Genomic DNA, 20495 nt, shown 5'->3' on the forward strand with positions numbered 1-20495 from the left:
ACCATTTGACAGGACAGCGGGTCGAGGTGATTGGCGTCAGGATGGTTGAGTGTCACCATCCATGTTTATTGCAAGAGATATCTCCTTGAAAGGCGTTGCGAGGGGCGGTTGGTCGATAATACGGGTGAGCTGCACCTTTCATTCGAAGGTCAACATAGAAACTAACGGAGAGCTCGAAGCAGCCACAATCTCCCCACGTTGCTCGCCGAGGGCAATCGACTATCGCCGCCCATGGGGAACAGCAACATGGCTCTTGTCAAGATCAGGCCGGGCCAGTCCCCCAATTTTACCAGCCGGGCGATTCCCAAAACGAATCGGTGGTCCAATCGGATCCCAAACGGCTAGGCCATGGCAAACGAGCGCGACGGCAACGAGAAGGATACCTCACAGTATCGCCCGCCCTTATACTTGCAATGCATCTAGGCGACGAGAAGTCTCGTAATATCGCAAAAAAGGCGAAGGATTTTGAAGCTATAGCCCTCAGCCGGAGTCTTCGACTTCCAGTCTTGACTACCCAGATGTTGATGATGCAGGAGGAGGCCCGAAATCCGACGAGCCTTTCGGAGGCCCTGTTGACCAACAACTGGGACACACGCGTGAAACACCTGGAGTACAAAGGTATTACGAAGGAACAGATAGTCCATTGGGCATGGATTCTGTCAGGAGAGACTTCAGACTCTAGGCTCGAGAGATTTCTGTCAACGGACCAGCACAAACCCATCTTCCTTCTCCTCGCTCTGCTGCGACCAGAAGAAACATTCAAGCGGCGCGGCGACTTTGTGGCACTTCTAGAGTACATTTCAAAGTTCTACTGCACTCCCCGCGAGGGACCTCCAAACACGCAACCGCGGGCGATAGGAATGGCGACGGACCCTCGACTTAACATGACAACGCACCGATTCCTAATGGTATTGAAACGGCTTGTGCAACACAGCTTGAGGTTGTGGCCGGACCTTCTAGAACCGATAGCCCGCCTCGTCACAGCTTACATCATGACCATCCCGACTGATAACCGATTTACAACAAGTTGGAGGAAACGGCCTGCTACTCCCCAAGTTGGATATGGTGCGCGTTGTGAGGTCTTCAACGCCGCGATACACCTTCTTGCTATGACCGCGCCTTTGAATCCATTGGCAAATGCGAAGTACAATTGGGAGGCGCAGAAGCTTATGTTGGCATTTTCAACTGGCCTGGAGCGCCAGCTCGTACTCGTCCAGTCGAGTTACTGGGCAATTCGGTCAATCATCATGGGCCTCGAGAAGTCACAGGCCGAGGAAAAGGTTGCCGTGCGATCAAAGAAGACATGGCCGCCTTACAGGGAAGAGTGGGATGGGTTGGACGAGCGGAGACGACCGGAAGACGACCTTAGCAGAAGCGTCAAAGCCGGCATTCTCGCCCGCGAGGCAGGTTACCCCGAGACGGATTATGATCGGGCCCTGGATGCGTTGGGCGGTGCTATTCTCGGAGAATCCCCGACGGTACAGACCAGATCCATGAAGCCGAGGCTGTGGAAGGGCAAGCTTGCCGGTTTCAATATTTATACGGCGTGGGCTGCTCGGGTGAAGGCCACGAGGAATGCCCATGAGGCCTGGAGGATCTTCGAGGTCCCGCCGGAGGAAGGGCTCAAGCCGAATTTTCAAGTCTATGAGGAGATGTTCGAGAAGCTTCTGTCTCGTCCGGTGGCCGATCCTTCGTCAGCAGTGCCTGGTAATGCGAAAGAGGTATTCCCACCCTACGAGGCCAACCTCACTGCCGTCGAGAAAGCGAGGCTGCAGCCCCCCAGTGTGGCGGAGCTATATGACCGAATGCTGCAATCGGGAGATCGACCGGACGGCAGGGTCCTTGCGCTACTTGTTGCAAACTCCCATTCAGAGGACATGGCGATGCAGTACCTGCAGGACAGTCCCCATGGATCCGTCGCCTCGGTCTTGCGCGAATCAACATTGGACGCCGCATCGTCCGAGGCACTTCTGGAAATGCCCCTCGGCACCTTCAATGCCTATATCTCGTTACTGTGCAAGTTGCACTCGTCACAATATTTGTCAGCCGCCTCGCAGAGTTTTGTAAATCCCGATTCCCACATTCACCGAGCGATAATGCTTACATCTACCCGCCTGGCGCCGAATTCCCAGGAGGGGAGAACATATAAGCCGCCGTGGCACAACATTATGCGCACTCTAGCCACGACCAGGACTCTCTTTATCAGTCGTGAGCTCGAAAACAACCATTTGGAGACACTATCGACGGTCTTGGAGCTCTACGAGAAAGCAAAAGACCAAACGGGAATGGATGCCGTGCTCTTCGAACAACTCACTTTCGCAGTGTCGAGGACAATGTTTGCGATATTCACCGACAAAAAGTATCCGGATTTCGAGAGGCGTCCCGACAGGACATATCGAGTGTCCTCGGTGGGATCGAAATGGACTCCCGACACTGCAGCTGCCTTCCCTCTATATGCGAAGGAACTCCTCCAAGAAGCCCATTCGATACTCGTCGCGGGTTTTAACGAGCTTGTCTCCCCTGACCAAGGGGGGAGTCCCGGGGATCCAGATACGACAACACCCGGACCACCCAGGGTGGTGCAGATTTATAGGTATATGCGAGTCTTGGGCCTCTACGACGATATTCCGGAGATGGCCAGGGTGCTGAGGTGGATAGTCCGCGCTTGCTACGATGGGCGGTTTCGGGGAAGCGCCACAACACTCGGCACTAGGGATCACGCCCACATGATGGACATGCTCGCTTGCTTCCGAGCGCTTGCGGAAGGCCGTCTCAGTAAGAAAGAGCTGCGAGGGTTTGAAGAGAGCATACTGGAGTTGTCCGAGGAGAAGGACATTCCGTGGCTGTGGCCGCAGGCAGTGGGTGATAGAGAGGATATATCCCAGGTGGAAAACGTCGCAGAACGGTGGTCTCTGGTTTTGCAGTACGTTTTCTAGACCAGCCTTCCAAGCAAGATAACGGACGTCTTCATATGCTAATGCTGCCGTTTCTTTAAGCCCTGCATGGAGTTCATAGACAAATCCGTTGTAATATATGAGATAGAGGTACAAGTACTGTAGATAATAGACATGTGCTCAAAGGCTGGGCTTGTAATTCACACTTGCTGACAGCTCGACACAACCCCCATTTTCATTTCGCCATCTCCAGGTCACCAACACAACCAACAGGAAGAAGGACGTTGATGTTTAAGTTCAGCCGCATGAACACGACTTAAAGTTAGGGGAGCAGGGGTAGGGCTGGGACGGCGTTGATTGGCCAATTCCAACCAACACAGCTCCACATACCTTGCTTCGCGTCCCTCCAGGACGCGACGGGGACACGGACGCGCGACCAAACAATCCAGGTTGTAGCGAAGAATGCTCTTTGTTCTTTACGCCACGTTCATTTGCCCGCTTTGTTACATTTTTTACATGGCATTATTTCTTGCAGATAGCCGGCGCTTGTCAACTCGGTTTCGATGGTTCTTGGCGATCAGGAGTGCAGCGTTTTGCGCGAAAGTGGATAACTTCAGCTCGTCGGTCTAGTCAATAGTCAACCACTGCCGTAACACATCAGAACTGTCTCATCAACCGACCTTCGGACCCTAAGACATCCGTATACTATGCCAGCAACTTCAACCAACTGATATCCCAAGCCTCGCGATGGATGGTTTAGCCAGGGCAGCTGAACCTACTCCAGAGGACTTTGCGCTGCCATTCGTAAAGGAAGACCCGGAAACGACGCCTAGACGGTGGACCAAACTTGGAGATGACTCTGAAGTTGAATGCAACCCAGGGCTATCTTTGACTCCCTCCGACTCCCTAGGTCAGCCTGGCTTTGCCGCTGAGACTCAGGACCAAGACTTGGATGATGAATCCATTACCTCCGTCCGTGCCTCAGTCATATCAACAACACCTGGATTGCCTGGATTGCCTGGGCATGATGACTCGGGTGAACTGGAGCTGTCGACTGAACACACTCCTCTGGCAAGGCGGAACAATCACCTCGCCGTGTGCATCCCAAAGTCGACCCTGACTTACCCCAGGTCCATGGTTGATGGATGGCTTCCACCGCTTCCCCCAGTCCACGAGAGTGTTGCTCTTGCGGCCTTGATGACATTTGTCGAGTCACAAGGTGACCTGACAGATGAGGATTTTGTCGAGTTCGAACTGGACAACTTCTCCATTTACATCAGGAACAATACTTATCGCAACGAGCTACGGCCACTCCAGCAGCTGGCAACCAAGGCGCGACATGACGACTTCTATTTCGACGGCGTGCTCAGAATTGGCGACATTGAGCACTATGTCGAGGGTGTGCACTTCAGGAAGTTGCCTCTTGGAAATTACGGCATATCCAATGCAAGTGTGGGAGACCAGATGTGGATCCACTCGAAGATGAACGAGTCGAGAGAGGTTTACTATCAATTAAAGCGTCCCTCGGCCGAATATGCCCGATTCCATGCACCGTTCCTGTGGCTTGCCGATCTTGCTAAACACACCGTGGATTTCTGTGTCTGGAGGGCAAAGAGGAAGCTCTCAGTCGAGCTGAGGCATTTTAAAGAGAAGTTCATTGGGTGGCTCCTGGACACTCATAGAAACGCACCAAGCGTTGAAAGATGGCATTCGAAACACGGCAGCAACGACTACCGCTCAGCTGTCGTGGCGAACGTGGACTTCATCTGGAAAGAGCTCTATGGTTTAGAACCAAAGAAAGCTGCCTCGATGCACATCTTCAAGGAGATCAAGTTCTTTACTCGGTACGAGCCTGCGGCAGCGCTGTCAGACGGCGTGGATGTTACTCCTACAGTCGTAACGCCATACGTATTTGGGTGTTTTGGCCACATGAAGTTTGGAAGGCTTTTAAAGGTCGTCGGTCAAAAAGAACCCGCGGACGAGAAGGCTTCCGAAGCTTTCATGGAGGGACGTGAGTCTGAAGATCCCCTGCAACAGGAGGACACCTTGGGGATTCTTCCACTGGAGGACCACCACCAGGCTAGAAATCGATCCAAGCGCAGATCATCATCAGCAGACCGAGACCACAGAGAGATGATCGCAAGCATCAAGCCGGGCGATACAATCTCCACTCCCCCGGATAGCCAAGCAACGGGCACGAAGTGGAAGACGGAGGCTGCCAAGGGCTTCGTTGATGATAGGCGCTGGTTCGGGTTGGTCCAGAAAGTCCATGTTTCACCAAGGACTGGCGCCCGGTCCTTCGACGTTACATGGCTATATCAGCCGATAGATACCCCCTGTTGCAAAATGATGTATGCGTGGGGTAAGGAGCTCTTCCTCTCCAACCATTGTACATGCGACGACGGCGCCGACGCGAGATGGGACGAGGACGAGGTACTCGAAAAACACAACGTGGATTGGTTCGGCAGCCCGGAGACTACGACGGCCGAGTTTTTCGTGCGACAAACCTATATGATTGAGGACAGGCGCTGGGTCTCGCTCGAGCCAAAGCACATGAGGTGTCAACACGACAGACCGGAGGGGCCTTTCTATCACCCGGGCGACACGGTCCTTGCATCGGTATCTGAGGAGGCGGAGATCGCCGAGCCGTACGAGGTTGTCGAGGTCTTCGAACAAGGACGTTCTCAACTTGCTCGGCTACGGACGCTACGGCGGCGGAGTGCGATCGAGCATCGGGCGAAAAATATCCGGCCCAACGAGCTTGTTTACACCGACGATGTGGTGGTTGCGGATACCGAGAATATTGTGGGGAGATGTTTGGTCAGATTCTTTCGCCCCGGCGAACCTCTGCCAAACCCCTACAACAGGGATGGCACAGCTAATGTGTTCTTCATAACGCACAAACTGCAGCTTCGGGACGGAAAGGAAGTCTGCGTTCAGTTTGAGGACGAGTACCCGCCATCGATGCGCCAGGGATTCAACCCTAAACGCCGCGATTTTCGGAAGATGAGGGGCCTCGATTTGTTCTGCGGCAGTGGCAACTTTGGTCGAGGCCTAGAGGAGGGAGGGGTGGTGGACATGCACTGGGTAAACGACATCTGGGATAAGGCCGTCCACACGTATATGGCGAACGCCCCGGTCGGTACGCACCCATTCCTCGGCTCAGTGGACGATCTCCTCCAGCACGCCATTGAGGGGAGGTACTCGAACTCGGTACCTCGCCCGGGGGAGGTGGACTTCATTTCCGGCGGCAGTCCCTGTCAGGGGTTTTCGCTCCTGACAGATGACAAGAAGTGTGACCGCCAGGTCAAGAACCAGTCTCTTGTGGCCTCGTTCGCCTCGTTTGTGGACGTGTATCGGCCGAAGTACGGGATCCTGGAGAATGTCCCGGCCATTGTTCAGGGTCACAAGAACCGCGAGGAAGACGTTTTCTCGCAACTGATCTGCGCAATCGTGGGGATGGGTTACCAAGCCCAGATCATCATGGGCGATGCGTGGTCTTACGGCGCACCGCAGAATCGTAGCCGAGTCTTTTTGTATTTTGCAGCCCCAACCTACCGCCTCCCGGAAGCCCCTTTGCCGTCACACTCCCACCATGCAGGTTCGAATAGCCGCGCCCTGGGTGTCATGTCAAACGGCGAGCCCTACGTACGCCGCTCATTTAAGCCTACGGCATTCAAGTTCGTTAGCGCCGCCGAGGCAACCGCCGATCTTCCCCAAATCGATGACGGGAAGCCAGACTGCTGTGTCGGATTCCCGGACCATCGAATCCAGCTGGGCGTCACGCCATGCCTGCGGTTTCAGTTCAACTTGATCCCGACACATCCCTACGGGATGAACTTCGCCAGGGCCTGGGAGGAAGGGAGAGGCGTGATGACACTAAGCGAGCGGGAGCTGTTCCCGCGATCGGGCTGTACACGCACTGCGTCGAATTCGAAAGGATGGGGCCGCATAAGGCCCGTCGATGTCTTCCCCACAGTCACGACCCGCTGCGGGCCGAGTGATTCGCGAACAGGGCGCCTCCTTCACTGGTGGGAGCACCGACCCATCACCATCATGGAGGCTCGCCGAGCGCAGGGTTTCCTGGATCATGAGGTACTACTGGGCACGCCGCCTGAACAGTGGAAACTGGTCGGCAACAGCGTCGCCCGGCAGATGGCCCTGGCACTGGGACTGCAGTTCCGCGAGGCCTGGCTGGGCTCCCTGTACGAAGACCACGCCATTTCAGTGCCAGCCGCCCAGGCATGCCAAGCTCCCCTGAACACCGCTGTGCTTGTCGGGCCGGAAACGCTGGCTGAAGAGACCACCAGGCCTGGGGACTGGGCCATGGCCGACTCGGTCTCGACCACCCGGGAATCCTCCAATCCTATCGACGAACCCCGCCTCAGTCGTGGGCCAGCATCGACGCCTCCCACAAGCGCCTCGGAGTCCACCGAGGCGAGGCCTATCGACCCGGCCGGCGGCCCGAGGAAACGGTCGTTGTCGCTGGCGCTAGCGGTAGAGCTGCACTCGTCGAAGAAGATGCAGCGTTTTGGAGCCGCGCAACCCCCCGACGGTTGTCTGGGGCTGCCGGACTCTGCCGCGGCCGAGCGTGCGGCCAGCAAGTTTGGACTCGGTCTTGATGGGAATGTAGATGGCGACTCGAGGGCTGCGGCGGCTGCAACAGTGGCGGAGGCCGTGCCTGGATTGGATTACGATGATTTTGTCGACGAACTCTCTTTTCAGATTTAGAAAAGACCGCGTATAGGCCGCGTCTCAATCAGCATTTAATTGGTGGGCTTGGTTTATATACAGCATTGCGAGGTGTCCCGGGATGTATTGTACATACTAAGAATCCGTGGGTCGCATTGTATCGCGATGACATATTGGAATTCCGTCTGTGTGGGGGTATGTTGCGATTGTGACGCCGCTCGGCAGCTCCCAGATGGGTCTTGCATGGCGTCGTGTCGCGATTTTTTTGCATAAGGAAGCGACAGCATCGTTTTCGCAGTGTAATATCATCCAGGATAATACCACCTAGGAAGTGTTACACCTGGCGGCAATTCGTGGTCGAGACAGTCAACGGGTCCGAGTGGTCGCATGCAAATTGGGACCAGCCTCAACCAGCTGTGGCCAGGAGACCATGCTGTTTCCCGCTTGAGTGGGCCAGGATGGGATAATACCTTGTACACATGGGAACCATGAGCAATGACAACTCTAGAGGAGTGTTGGATAGGGCCAAGTTCAGTGGCGGCCGACCAGCTTCTACAACGCCTTTATCATTGAAGAACCTGCATCATCTGAAACCTCAGATTGCGCTGAAAGTTCCGAATTAAAAAGAGAGACGAGTCTGGAAGTTCCAAGGGGTGTTTTGAAGTCAAGCCAGCCAAATAAGGCAATCAATTCTGGGTCTTGACTTAGACGAGTAGTGAGTGGTGAGGCTCAAGTCTCCTGCTGCGGCTCTCATGTTGCAGTGATTGGCCTGCGTTGCTCAGGAAGGTGACTGGGGTTCTGTCGGCAGCCAATGACAAGCCGCCCCAAGTCTGCCGCAACAACACTCAGAAACGGTCAAGTTTTCTTTGTCAACGACAAAGACAGACTTATAGGCGCTTAATCAGGTCACAACCTCGCGTCTCTTGCAGCATTGGATCTCCGTGATTAACTCTATGCTGGCCGCTTCCCCTGGTCTCATCTTAAATGCCGACCCATCGTTCCATCTTCGTGCTTCATACCCAAGCGCCCATTGGGGGCGGATATTTGCTGGGAGAGCTCGCTCGAATGGACGCCATCTTCGCCGGCAAGTGCCAGGGTTGGCAGCCAGACAATCATGGCCTTCCCATCATTCCACTGTCTCCCCAATCGTACAAAGACGATTGTTATCCTGCCTGTCATGATGACACAGACTGAGTGGCCTCTCTTTGTCCTCCCATTTTCTGCCAAACACTCGTTCACTGTGCTCAATATCTTTCTTGGATAATGAATGCATTTTTCCTTTCCTTCATCATCTGACTGGGTTTTGTCTCTTATTGCCTCTTCTACGAGTCTGTGACTACGTGAGGACACAAGGTCATTCTTTTTACTCACATCCAGACGCTTGAGGCTTAATAGTGATCGCTTTTCTCGACCGCGAGCACGAACTTCCTCTTAAAACCCAAGACCATACCCTTGCCGGATTTAGACATGCAGATTTTCAACCTGATACTTCTACCCCTCCTATTGATATCGACTTCAGAGGCTGGTCCTCTGAGCAGAAAGGTGGACTCGTATGTCAGCCCTGTAAATCCTTAACCCCCTCTGCAGGTCATCCCTAACCTACTTCAACAGGCGACATGGTGTTGTCGACTCCCCAAGGTCGGCATTAGCACAGCATGGGAGAGGAAAGTGGGCAAGGCAGTTTGACACCGCCTTTAACAGCACCTCGGCCACGATTACCACCACAAGCGCGACTATCTCAAGCGCATCGGCTGGCTCATTGGATACCGAATCCCCGAGCACCAGTGATGGAGGCACGAGCTCCTCCTATAGCAGCGCGGAAGACTCCAGTTCGCCATCCGCGTTGCCAACAGAGCAAACCGCTGAGGCAGCTACCTCTACGGCTGGACCCTCTTCTACCAATGCTGATGATGGCTTGGGCCTGTCACGATCGCCATCCCTGAGCGCTCCAACCTCGAGTTCGGATGCCCAAACGGAAAATGACTCTTCCACATCGGCGTCGGCACCGTCGCTTGACTCTTCCAGCGCCTCCCTATCTGGACAGTCCGAGCCCTCGCAACATGCTAGCCTGATAACCGTGACATTTGTGCCGGGCGCGGCATTTCCGACATCTACAGCGCCACGATCCATACCTGGTTCATTGACAGAGGCTACAAGCAGCGCCCCGTCTTTCTCTATCCCCGAGCTGTCTTCTAGCGGTACTGCTAGCATATCCGAAGAGGTCGCATCTCGTGCGTCCTCGTCACTGAGCAGCAACGTCCCGAGCTCTCCTTCGACCTCGCCCAGCAGTACTGACAGCATACCCGCGTTCTCGTCACCAAGCGACATCGCCCCTGCGACCTCTCCTTCGGCTTCCACTAGCGGTACCGATGGTGCACCTGACTTCTCATCATCGAGCAGCACCCCCCCGAGCTCTCCTTCGACCTCTCCTAGCAGTACTGATAGTGCACCTGCGTTCTCGTCACCGAATAGCATCGCCTCGACCCCTCCCTCGACTTCCCCAAGCAGTACTGACAGTGCACCTGTGTCCTCGTCACCGACCAGCACAACTCGCACCGTTCCTTCGCCGACTGTCCCCAGCAGTACTGATAGTGAACCTGCGTCCTTGTCACCGAGCAGCGCGACTCAAACAGAGCAAACCGCTGAGGCAGCTACCTCTACGGACGCTCCTCTGGCCTCGGGTGACCCAACCTCAACTTCGTCCGCCTCCTCCGCTTTGTCTTCATCGTCGACAAACACTTCCAGCTCTTCAGCGGCCGTTCAATATTCGGCTACGCACTATCGTGCTACTGGAGCAGTCAACGCTAATGTGCCTACTGCTCTCACCTCTATTCCGTCTGCAACGACAACGGTGTCCGCCGCAGACTTCGCAAAGAACGTTGATCGGGCGAGGGAGCTCAACACCCTTTACGCTAACCTCACCGAAAATTCTGCCTGTGCCGGGAACCAAGCGGCATGCATCAATGGCAACGTTGGCAGATGTCGCCCTGACGGCTCATACGACATCATATTCTGCCCCGCTGGCACTAGCTGCTTCGCCTTGCCCATGGAAAACGCCGTTGCCGTCACCCTTGACTGTGTCGACCGAAAGACGGCTAAGAGTATCTTGGGTACTCTCCCGGCTGCTCCACCAACAGGCGGAGGAGCCCCGACTTCTTCTGGTCAAGCCACGGGGGGCGCCGCTACAGACAGCACGTGTACAGCAGAGAGCTACAGCAGTACGACAACGGTGACACGAGATGGCTCGGACATCACCTTGACCGTGACTGTGACTGAAACCTCGACTTCTGAACAACCAACGTCAACGCCACCGGCGCGGGGGCCGGCATCAGATGTCACCTCGACTATCGGAGGGGCAACTGACACCGAGGGGGCCTCTTCACCCCCTTCGCCGACATCAGAGGTTCCGAATGTCTTGTCGAAACCCGCCCCTACGACTTCGAGCGCGCCAGAGACCGAGTCCACCAATTCGACCTTCATCACCAAGTCATTCGCTTCCAACGCGGTCGTCCCCACCAAGCCCCCGACCACCACCACGGTGACGGTGAGGGCGACAGCCAGATTCACGGTTCCGGCGCGAGGTGTTTAAACAAGCCACCTTGCTGTTGATGGCCCTGGGAATGACGGCGTGGGCGAGGGTGGTGCGAATATGTACAGGCTGGAGTTGTCGGCTTGGATATGCGTAACTTCTCTCTCTCTCTCTCTCTCTTGGCTATTACCGGAGTCTCGGTGAACCTGGTGTTCAAGGTGAAGAAACTTTACACTTACCCTACAGCGAAGGTTTTCTTCTTTTTTGATTAGGTAGTTGAGAACTAAAGATAGAGAACAAGCTTAGGATACCACTTTAATAACGTCTCGGAAGGAACGATTCAAAATGAGGTGACCCTCATGAATGCTATTTGGCAATTGATGATGATTGAAAAGCAAAGCCTGCTACAACGGGAAGTCAGAATGATCTCTCTCCGTGATTACACTTCAGGGCTTATCGTTTCCTCCTAAACCTGCTGTTGTACCCGGCACCGCCCTTTGCTCCATTATTCCTTAGCTTCAGCCGCTTGAAATTCGCATGCGCCGTAGCCTTGACCTTCCTGACCACTCGTTTGACGGGCCCATCCTCTTTCTCTTTTGCCTCGGCCTTCCCTTTCTTTGCCTTTGCCTTTGCCGCGGCCTCCTCCTTCTTCTTGGCCGCTTCTTTTCCATCTTGCTCGGAATCCGAGCCGTCGAACTCGGAGCCAGAAGCTGCATCAAGCAGATCCCTATCCGCCATAGCCTTTGTGGTACCAAGCTGCGTCTCGGGCACCACCTCTCCATCGGTCTCATCCCCATCACCCTCTGCGTCCTCCTCCTCCACAGGCCTCCTTATGCGCGTCGGCTTCATATTGACCCGCCTCGTAGTGCGCTTCTGCCCCTTCTTCTTGAACACACGTAGCGGCCGCCCACGGTCCATCGCCTCCTCGACGGGACTGTCGTACAGGGCCTCGTCGTCGAAACCACCCAGCAAGGTCGGCGGCTGCGCCTGGCTATCCTCCACCTCGACGGGAACTCTGCCTGCGCCCGACGGGCCAGAATCCCCACGAGCAGGAGCAGCGGGAAAGACGTCCTCGAGCTCGACCGCCCGATCTCCCCCAGCGGGTGGTGCTTTCAGCCCGACCCCGGCCCCAGCCCCGCCGCCCTGCACAGCCCCCTCCATCTCCATCTCCACCTCCCTCAACGCCTCCAGGTCCTCATCAAGCGCCTCCTCCTCCAGCCTCCTCAGCCCCGCGACGACGCTGCTCAGGCCCCGGACGAGCGGCTTCCTCGGCAGGCGCAGCGGTCGCGGCGACTCGACGTACTCGCCGTTCTCGTCCACGCTCGGCGGCAGCGGCGCGCAGCCCCGCTTGAGGAATGCCGGCGTGGCAAACTGCAGCGCCGACGCCGACGCCGACCTCGGGCCCCGCGGCGTCGTCGCCGTCGCTGTCGTCGTCGTCGTCCGGCCCTCGAGCCCCACCCGCGCCGCGAACCCGCTGCTGCGCGCGTTGCCGTCCAGCCCCCTCAGCGGCGTCGTCGCGAAGGCGTCCTCCCGACCGCCGGACGCGGGCGCGTGGTGGTGGTGGTCCACCGCACCCGTCTGCTTGCGCGGTGTCGCTTGGACGGCGGCGGCTGCTGCATCTGTGGCGGTGGAGCGCGGTCGCGAGGGCGTGTTGTCGGCGTCGCTGCCGGCGAAGAGGTCGAACAGGCCGAGGACGCGGCCGTCGCGCTGCGGCGTGGGGCCGATCGACGTCGGGACCGCGGGGCTGAAGAGCCGCCGGCTCAGCGAGGGCGTCACCGCGTCGTCGCCGGCGGGGTGGCCTTGGGAGCCGTGGCCGTAGCCGTCGACGTGCGACTGGGCCCTGGTGGGGGTTTCCGCAGGTCGAGGGCGCTTGCTGGGTGTCTGGGCGGGGGCTGGGCCATCTGTGGATTTGCGCTTCCGCGGCGTGGGATGCTGTTTCGAAGGGGGTAGGATCTTGCCCGAGATGATGTCCCGGATCTTGTTGTAGGACTTGTATTTTTGGGCTTTGGGCGAGGTGTTAGTGCAAAGGGAACAAAGGTGCGAGCAGTCAGGGGCAAAAGAGACCTACCAATCTCGGGGTTCTGCTTGATATCATTGCGGGCAGGCTTCTTGCCTGCGTGTTCCTTTGCCCAGTTGTTTTCCCATTGCTTCAACTCTACACGCAATGCCTGTGATTGGGCTTCATACTGAATTCGTTCTTGCTCGTCCATGGACATCATAGCAACAAAAGTGTGCAGACGAACCTTGAAAAAAACTAAAAAAACTGAAGATTGACGGCTTCATGTGGTGTAGTGTACTACTAGTGGTGGCAGACGCGTTAACGCGATGTTCATGCAAATACGCGTTAAGCAAAGCTGACCCCACCACCCACTACCCCTGTACGTATAAAGCATCCATAGTGGAGACCCAAGCAAATTCAGAGGGCCCAAGCTTCGAGCATTGGACAGGCCACCATTTGCCATTTGTCCTTGGACAACACCAACACGGAGCCGAAACTCAGGGACCTAAGCTCTCAAAACCCCGACAGGGAGTTGCGAGGCAACCTAGAAGACAATATGGCCACCTTTATGGGTCCATATTCCCAATCAATCGAGCCAGATATTCGACTTGAAGACTACCTCGACGACAAGTTACAGTCGACCACTGACCTGGAGAATCTCGACACATTGCTGGCCAGCGTGGAATACCAACGAAGCCAACTACAGTCGCAACTCGACGATGCAACGAAAGAACTTGAGGAAAGCCGAAAGTCTTCCGCTGACCGGCAGGCGGCACTGTCGAGCCAGATCCAAGAGTTCCAGACCCTGCAAAAGAGCATCGACGTGCGACTCCAGATCTTGGCCGCCTCGGATGCGCCCGACGAAGCGATCCGCAGGCTCGAGCAGCCTATGAAGCAGCTCCACAAGGTGGATCTTGCGCACAAGTATCTATTACTACTACAGGATGTGGAAGAGCTACGGAGTGCGGCCAGGTCGCATCTGCCCCAGAGCCCGAAGGCTGCGCTGGAGCCGTACTCGAGGCTGAAGCAGCTGTCCATGCGCTTGAAGGAGCTTCAGCCGGCGGCGGATGAGGCCGCTGCGCATTTGGTTACACATGTTGCCAATATCAGCAGCAACCTCTGGGACGAGATGAAACAGACCATGTGGAACGAACTGGAGGCGGTCTTGACGAAGAGAGGCTGGCCTAAGATCGACCCTCAGCTGGAAATTGACGATGAATGGCGTGAATGTTTCGAGAAGCTCTTGGATCTACAAGTCCCCGAGCTCATCTATTCGAAAGACGTGGTCACCCTCCTGCCCATCGACGTCATGGCCCAGATTTTCGTCAAAGAGTTCCGTTTCCACTTCATGAGCGATAAGACGACAAGCAGCCCGCAGGCCATTGGAACCCACTGCTTCCCGTGGTTCCTAGCCCTTGTCGAGAGATGGGAGGACTTCCTTCGAGACAACTTCACGTACATCGTCGCGTCAAAACTCCATAACTCGGCGGCCTCGGGAAAGATGGTCTACATGGACCCCGTTTGTGCTTTCATCAGCTCTATGTTGCCAGTGATGAGAGAAAAGGTCAACTCAGCCATGGTGGAGGCGGTCAACAGCCCCACTTTCCTGAGTAGCCTCATCGCGCAACTCTTGTCCTTCGACGAGGCCCTCCGGTCTAGATTCAACTATGACGGTGGGGACGTCGAGAACGGCTGGGGTGGGCTCACGGCCGAGGTACTCGACAAGGATTTCGCTAAGTGGCTTCGTGCGGAGAAAGACTTTGCATTGGAACGGTTTCAGGGGATCATGGGTTCCCAGGACGCAAGAAACATCGACTACGAGTTTGCTGGCGCAGGCAAGACCAAACCGACGTACGGGGCGGTGCGAGTTACGGACCTGTTGCGATCAGTGACTAGCCAGTATGAGAGAGTGAGGAGGTTCTCTCACAAACTGCGTTTCCTCATTGACATCCAGCTTGCCATTCTGGATGAATATCACAGTCGCCTCCGAGGCTCCTTGGAGGCCTACCAGAGCCTGACGTCCACTGTGGGGCGGACTCTTCATGGGGTTACAAAGGAAGAACTGGCAGCATTAGAAGGCACTGGTGCTCTAGAGACCTTGTGTAAGGTGTTTGGGAGCTCGGATCATATTGTCAATACGCTGAAGGATTGGAGTAACGAAGAGGTGAGTCTCGGGTGTCTGCATACGAGTGCCAACCGCCTGCTAATCCCGCCAGTTCTTCGTCACACTCTGGGAGCAACTCCAAGCCCGGGCAAAGGCCTCCGAAGACCAGACCAACCTAGCCGGCGGGATGAGTTATGATCATGTTAAGGACCGTACTTCCTCAACCGTCGGAACTGAGGACGATGGCGGCGTCCTGTTTGACGAGACCATCGTCGCCTACACACAGCGGAGAGAAAGGGCAGCCGATTTCCTAATTGAGGCCCTTGTGGAATCTCACCATAAAGCTTTCCGAGCCTATCTTCAACGGCCGCAATGGACGACTATCAATGAGGATATCTCTGCTGGTGAGTTAGGAAACCACCTGCTCTGCGTGAACTCAGCTAACCGGGATATCAGCCGACCCTTACCAACTTGGCATCACCGCAGAACTTGCCGAGCCTCTCAGGGTAGGCCACACATCACAATGTGTTCGATGAGTACCCAGCTGACTAGCCCAGATCCTCAAACGCAACCTCGAATTCCTGTCGCGTGCTCTCGGGACCGCAGTATTCCGCCGTATCTGGAGATCAGCGCTGGACAGGCTCAACATGCTGCTCTGGAGCGAAGTCTTGATGAGCCAAAGTTTTACGACTTACGGCGCAGCTCAGTTTGCGCGCGATCTGCATGCCATGTTTTCAACGTTGGAGCGGTACATCCCCGACGGCTCGGGCTCTCTACGCAGCCTAGAAGACGCCGTTAGGCTACTGAATCTCCCCATCGAGCCCCAGGAAGGTGTCACCTCGCTGAAGCAAGCCACCGACAGGGTCTTCACGGACAACACGCAGGCGAAGAAGCTCTTGGAGGAACTGGAACTTGATTCGCTCACGCCTGCCAACGCGAGACAGATCCTGTACCGCAGGGTGGAGAACAGCGAGTGACGCACATTGTGAGCGTCGTATGTACAGTACATAATATTATCTGGCTGGTCATGGATATATAGGTACAAGTCAATCTGATCCAGATCTCATGCTCTCCCATTCGAACATGCTCCAAACCACTTGCACCGTGAATGCCAAGCCTACCCCAAAAAGAGACAGCCAGCCACCCACAAATGCGAAGCGGGTCACAGGGCTTAGTTGAGAGCCCTCATGGTCATCTCAGCCACGGCAAAAGTGCCAGCGCTAACAGGCATGGCCCTCAGCAAGGTCGGCGCGAGACCCTTCCAGAAGCCCCTCATGCCCTCTCGGCGCCACGTCTGGGCGAAGCAGTCCCTCATGGACCGGTACCGCTGGTCGGCGCCGAACCCGTCCGTCTGCATCTTGCTCTTGACCACGTCGAAGGGGTAGCTGGCCAGCCACAGGGCCTCGCCGGCCAGGCCGCCGTACAGCGCGATCTTCCAGGCGGGGATCTCCTTGCGGGCGACGCCGTTGCGCGCCGCGTCCGCGTTCATCAGCCACTCGAAGGCCAGGAACCACACCCCGTACGCCTGCGCCTCTCGCAGGACCGTCACCGCCTCGCCGCGGTACAGGCCGTGGGTCAGCCCGCCGCTCGCGACGAGCTTGCGCACGCAGTCCAGCGGGCCCGAGTACAGGCGCGCCGCCGCGCCGTGGGGCTGCGTCTGGAGGCGGATGCGCACGTGCTCGATGGGCCCCGAGATGACGCTGTTGGCGACGCCGGCGAACGCGCCCGCCGCGTAGTACTGCCCGTAGCCGAGGCCGCCGGTGGTGCCCGAGGCGGCGTTGCGCCGCTCCAGCCAGCGCCGCGCCGAGTGGAAGGCGCCGAACTGGATGGACACGCAGGCGCCGATGCCGAGGAGCGGCGTCAGCGTGCCCTTGTAGAAGGCCGTCGTGCCCTCGTTCTTCCAGATCGACGTCGCGGCGCTCAGGGCGGACGGGTAGGCTGTTGTGGTCTGCAGCCTGACCTTGACGATGTCGAAGGGTTGACCTGTGGAGCGGGGGGAGTGTGTGTTAGAAGGATGTGGCGGGAGGGCAGCCAGGGTTGGGTGGAGGGTTCAGGACGCCGGGTCCGTTCATCTTCGCAGCATAGGCCGGGGCGGGTACTTGCATCCCTTCACTGGAAAGCTTTCCACCGCCACTTGGTCCTCCCCGTCTTGCAGGGACACTTGTCCGGCAAAGTCTGAACCTGCATCCATTCCCCAACCGGACTCGTAAAATGTGCTCGCTCACCAAGTAATACTTGAGCAATGCCGCCGGACGCTCCAGCGAACAGGTCCTTGGCCGTCTGGGCCGCTCCGCCCCCGGCATGGGCCTCGACATCGGCGGCAGAATCAGCCATGGCGTCGACCTGGGCCCCGACCCGGCTTGGGATGGGCACTGGCTGGTTAGGGTTTCTCGACTGGCGCAAGATTGGCTGGTGCTGCCGACCACAAAAACCCCGCGAGTTGGTAACGCGAGCTATTAGGTTTGTTTATAAGTTACCGTTCTGCAGGAAAATAATGCTCCCAATCGGAATGGCAATTACCATTGACATTCCACGCAACTGAAAGAGATGCTCGGCCGGCCCGCGGAGCACGCAATCCGAAAACTCGTCTCTTGCATAACTATTGATTGGAGAATAAAGAGTTACATAATCACCACAGGAATTCGTTTCATGCATCGGCTCGGACCGACGCCGATCCCAGAAGCCAAAGCAGAGAGACTGGGACGTTGCCAGACCCACCATCTTCGCGCAACCACGAATAATCATGTCACCGGCTTCCCTTCCTGACTGTGACGAGAGATGCCTCTTGATATGCCCTCCCCGGAAACATTCTATTTACGACACAAAAAGCAAAACGTAGGAGGTAAACTCAGTAATCCCATCCTCCATCCCTTGACCATGAATACCATCTAGCCACGATCCATATGCCTGGGCGGCGCTCTGTAACTCCGACAATGCTTCTGAATATAGGGCCAGGTACCCTCTTACCTGAGAGGGTCCATCCCTAAGCCAGATAAAAATAAAACTATGAGACGAGCCTGTCGTGAGGCGCGAGGTCGTGGTGGTGATTTCGCTCGAATCCGAGCTGTTGTTTGCTAGGGGCGCGTGGGTCTGACAGCGTGAGCTTACGCATAGAAGCAAGAAAGAGCGGGAGGCGACCCCTGGTCCGGGTACTCGACCATTTGTCGACTTCGAAGAACGTCGACCGGTGCCTCCCTCTAACGACGATTGTTAGACCCTCCTGCGGCACTGAGAGAACCGAGATCCACATTAAAAGTCCAGGCTCCTGTTGATATGTTAGCACACCAATCTCGAGAGCTCAAACACACAAGTCCTTGTCCTGACCATTTGCCAAGTTGTTTGCAGTATCCTCCAACAGTATGATACGCCGCTTGTTACAGTATGCGGTCTTGTCCATCATATCAACCTTCAGCTTCGAGTCTGAGAGCTCCCCAACGGGCTTCTCAAACATCTCAGAAAGAGCCTCAACCGCCATCTCGAGGTCCTTTTGGTTGTCCTCGAAGATTTCAGTCAGGTTGTTGCGCGCCAGGTAGAAGGCGAACGCATAAGTCCACTTCAGGGTCTGTCGGCAGGTCTGAAGTGCCTGGGAGGCCGAGTTGAGATACTGGACCTCAATCCATGACATGCCCGACTCCTTCTGGAGCTGGACCATCTTCTTTTCCGTCTTATGATAGATGTCCTTGTCCAGGCGGGCCGACTGCTCGTGGTTGGCGTAACGGTTGTAGTAGTGGAGATATCGTTCCAGCGATACCCTAGATTTCGCCTGCGCATCACGGGCATCTGTCCCGCTCTTCTCCTCGAACCTGTTGCAGTTATACCAGCTGGTTCCATGCTCCGACCAAAGTCCCATACACATCCAGCAGAACTCATGCTTGCACTTGCGGCAAGTCATGTGGTTGCAACCACCGTTCTTCTCGATCGTGGAGTTGCACTTGGGGCATTCCTTGGTGTTCGCCGAGATCCAGTTTGCCGTTTCCGAGTCGTCCGCACATTTCTTGAGCCATTTCTTAACCAGCTCGCACGGAGCCGGCTGATGGTCATTGAGAATGCACCCGAAGCAGAAGCGGTGGCCACAGAGACAAGCGACGGTCGGAACGACTTTATCAAGGTCCTTCTTCTTCACGCCACACTCTACGGCATTCTGGCAGTCCGGGGCCGGACACCACTTCAATTTGTCCCTGTCCTCGACGTAGCTCCGGTTGAGAAGCGCGTGATACCTCACGGCGAGGTCATGTGTCACCAGGATGTCGAGCGACCGCGCGTCGATGATGAGGTTGCAGCCGTCGCTGGGACACTGGATCCGGGCTGCCTCTCCCTCCTCGCGGATCTTTTGCGAGAGGTAATGTCGGTAGCAGTCAACGCAATAGCGATGGCCACACTTGATTGCGAAGGATTGGAGACCTTTGCCATCCTCGTAGCAGATATCACAAACAAAGCCGGGAATGGTCTGCAGCTTGGGGGCTCCCGACATGTTATGTGCGAGGCCGGCAGCTTCGAGTACCTGGCGGGGCTTGTCCATGTAATCCTCGATCAGACGCTCTTTGTTCCATCTGAAGTGGCGTAATAGAATAGCAGCCTCCTCTTTCTCGATATCGAGAATCATGTTGACTTCGTCGATCAAGTCATCTTGCTGCTTCTGGATATCCGAAGGCTCGTAGATCTTGAAGCTGACGTCGTATGCAACCTTCTTTCGTTGGCCGAAATCCTTGTGGAAATCCAGGTCTGGTTCCGGTTCATCGTCGAAATCGAAGTCTGGGAGATCAGGGCATTGTTAGCTGTATTCCTCCTTGAGAAGCAGAGCAGAGCATCATGTCAAGAGGGGGGGAAGGGGGAAGGGGGAAGGGGGAAGGGGGGAAGGGTGGAAGGGTGGACTAACCATCAGCACCAGAGATATCATCGTTGTCGCTGTCATCCGGAAGGATATCATCCTCACTGGAGACAGCGGACAGGAAATCATCCTCGGAATCCATACCGTTCGAGGCGGTGGTTACGGGAGTTGGGGGAGCAACTTCTGGGCCGGCTGAGGCGAGGATCCTCTTGTTTGGTAGGGATATCGTCGCCTCAGCGGCTTTCCGCTTTCGAGTTAGGGGAGGAATGATGCCGGCTTAAAGAGAAATAAGTCGGTATGCTGGAGGGCTCGATCGTGGTTCGTCCTCGAAAGAGGCGAGACGATGCAGGGCGGAGGGGTTTGGCCGCCGGTGACACTTTAGCTGGTAAGCGGCGGATTTAGGGGCGGGGCGGGGTGGGTGGATAGGACTCGCTGGGGAGGGAAGTTCG

At 56.3% G+C, this 20495-nt stretch overlaps 7 protein-coding genes across 7 annotated transcripts; 4 read left to right on the forward strand and 3 right to left on the reverse strand.

Moving 5' to 3' along the window:
- Positions 1-3: 3 nt before the first annotated feature.
- QBC33DRAFT_541223 (uncharacterized protein) lies at positions 4-3122 on the forward strand. Its single transcript, XM_060428142.1, has 3 exons — positions 4-124; positions 180-2923; positions 2997-3122. Exons 1-3 carry the CDS (start codon positions 62-64, stop codon positions 3013-3015), a joined length of 2826 nt encoding a protein of 941 aa, XP_060282705.1. The 5' UTR covers positions 4-61; the 3' UTR covers positions 3016-3122.
- Positions 3123-3177: 55 nt separating this feature from the next.
- Positions 3178-7639, forward strand: QBC33DRAFT_101833 (uncharacterized protein). Its single transcript, XM_060421847.1, has one exon. The coding sequence runs from the start codon at positions 3642-3644 to the stop codon at positions 7623-7625; it is 3984 nt and encodes a 1327-aa protein (XP_060282706.1). The 5' UTR covers positions 3178-3641; the 3' UTR covers positions 7626-7639.
- A 1271-nt stretch (positions 7640-8910) lies between these two features.
- QBC33DRAFT_101877 (uncharacterized protein) lies at positions 8911-11460 on the forward strand. The gene is made up of 2 exons (XM_060421848.1): positions 8911-9136; positions 9198-11460. Exons 1-2 carry the CDS (start codon positions 9054-9056, stop codon positions 11173-11175), a joined length of 2061 nt encoding a protein of 686 aa, XP_060282707.1. The 5' UTR covers positions 8911-9053; the 3' UTR covers positions 11176-11460.
- Positions 11427-13442, reverse strand: QBC33DRAFT_493408 (putative dna replication regulator sld2 protein). The gene is made up of 2 exons (XM_060425507.1): positions 13184-13442; positions 11427-13118 (listed from the first exon to the last, which is right to left on the reverse strand). Exons 1-2 carry the CDS (start codon positions 13332-13334, stop codon positions 11569-11571), a joined length of 1701 nt encoding a protein of 566 aa, XP_060282708.1. The 5' UTR covers positions 13335-13442; the 3' UTR covers positions 11427-11568.
- Positions 13443-13552: 110 nt separating this feature from the next.
- QBC33DRAFT_541230 (TIP-1 family-domain-containing protein) lies at positions 13553-16294 on the forward strand. The gene is made up of 4 exons (XM_060428143.1): positions 13553-15278; positions 15331-15622; positions 15675-15724; positions 15776-16294. The coding sequence occupies exons 1-4, from the start codon at positions 13671-13673 to the stop codon at positions 16193-16195; spliced, it is 2370 nt and encodes a 789-aa protein (XP_060282709.1). The 5' UTR covers positions 13553-13670; the 3' UTR covers positions 16196-16294.
- On the reverse strand, positions 16115-17792 carry QBC33DRAFT_541232 (mitochondrial carrier). Its single transcript, XM_060428144.1, has 2 exons — positions 17444-17792; positions 16115-17201 (listed from the first exon to the last, which is right to left on the reverse strand). Exons 1-2 carry the CDS (start codon positions 17550-17552, stop codon positions 16390-16392), a joined length of 921 nt encoding a protein of 306 aa, XP_060282710.1. The 5' UTR covers positions 17553-17792; the 3' UTR covers positions 16115-16389.
- Positions 17793-18415: 623 nt separating this feature from the next.
- Positions 18416-20188, reverse strand: QBC33DRAFT_453185 (E3 ubiquitin-protein ligase dbl4; the record flags this gene model as incomplete). The annotated part of the gene is given in 3 exon segments (XM_060424674.1): positions 18416-18507; positions 18525-19970; positions 20095-20188. The coding sequence occupies 3 exon segments, from the start codon at positions 20186-20188 to the stop codon at positions 18416-18418; spliced, it is 1632 nt and encodes a 543-aa protein (XP_060282711.1).
- Between the last annotated feature and the right edge of the window lie 307 nt (positions 20189-20495).

The sequence above is a fragment of the Phialemonium atrogriseum genome (genome assembly GCF_030411735.1).
Source record: "Phialemonium atrogriseum strain 8032-3 unplaced genomic scaffold QBC33scaffold_15, whole genome shotgun sequence".
Taxonomy (NCBI): domain Eukaryota; kingdom Fungi; phylum Ascomycota; class Sordariomycetes; order Cephalothecales; family Cephalothecaceae; genus Phialemonium; species Phialemonium atrogriseum.

Bases quoted from the DNA above. Each gene is read 5' to 3' on its own strand.
- QBC33DRAFT_541223 (XM_060428142.1), top strand. From the start codon at position 62: ATGTTTATTGCAAGAGATATCTCCTTGAAAGGCGTTGCGAGGGGCGGT. The intron at 125-179 runs GTGAGCTGCACC...GAGAGCTCGAAG, and splicing joins GCGGTTGGTCGATAATACGG to CAGCCACAATCTCCCCACGT.
- QBC33DRAFT_101833 (XM_060421847.1), top strand. From the start codon at position 3,642: ATGGATGGTTTAGCCAGGGCAGCTGAACCTACTCCAGAGGACTTTGCG.
- QBC33DRAFT_101877 (XM_060421848.1), top strand. From the start codon at position 9,054: ATGCAGATTTTCAACCTGATACTTCTACCCCTCCTATTGATATCGACT. The intron at 9,137-9,197 runs GTATGTCAGCCC...CTACTTCAACAG, and splicing joins CTGAGCAGAAAGGTGGACTC to GCGACATGGTGTTGTCGACT.
- QBC33DRAFT_493408 (XM_060425507.1), bottom strand. From the start codon at position 13,334: ATGATGTCCATGGACGAGCAAGAACGAATTCAGTATGAAGCCCAATCA. The intron at 13,119-13,183 runs GTAGGTCTCTTT...CCTCGCCCAAAG, and splicing joins CAAGCAGAACCCCGAGATTG to CCCAAAAATACAAGTCCTAC.
- QBC33DRAFT_541230 (XM_060428143.1), top strand. From the start codon at position 13,671: ATGGCCACCTTTATGGGTCCATATTCCCAATCAATCGAGCCAGATATT. The intron at 15,623-15,674 runs GTGAGTTAGGAA...CCGGGATATCAG, and splicing joins CAATGAGGATATCTCTGCTG to CCGACCCTTACCAACTTGGC. The intron at 15,725-15,775 runs GTAGGCCACACA...TGACTAGCCCAG, and splicing joins AACTTGCCGAGCCTCTCAGG to ATCCTCAAACGCAACCTCGA.
- QBC33DRAFT_541232 (XM_060428144.1), bottom strand. From the start codon at position 17,552: ATGGCTGATTCTGCCGCCGATGTCGAGGCCCATGCCGGGGGCGGAGCG. The intron at 17,202-17,443 runs GTGAGCGAGCAC...CCCGCTCCACAG, and splicing joins CATTGCTCAAGTATTACTTG to GTCAACCCTTCGACATCGTC.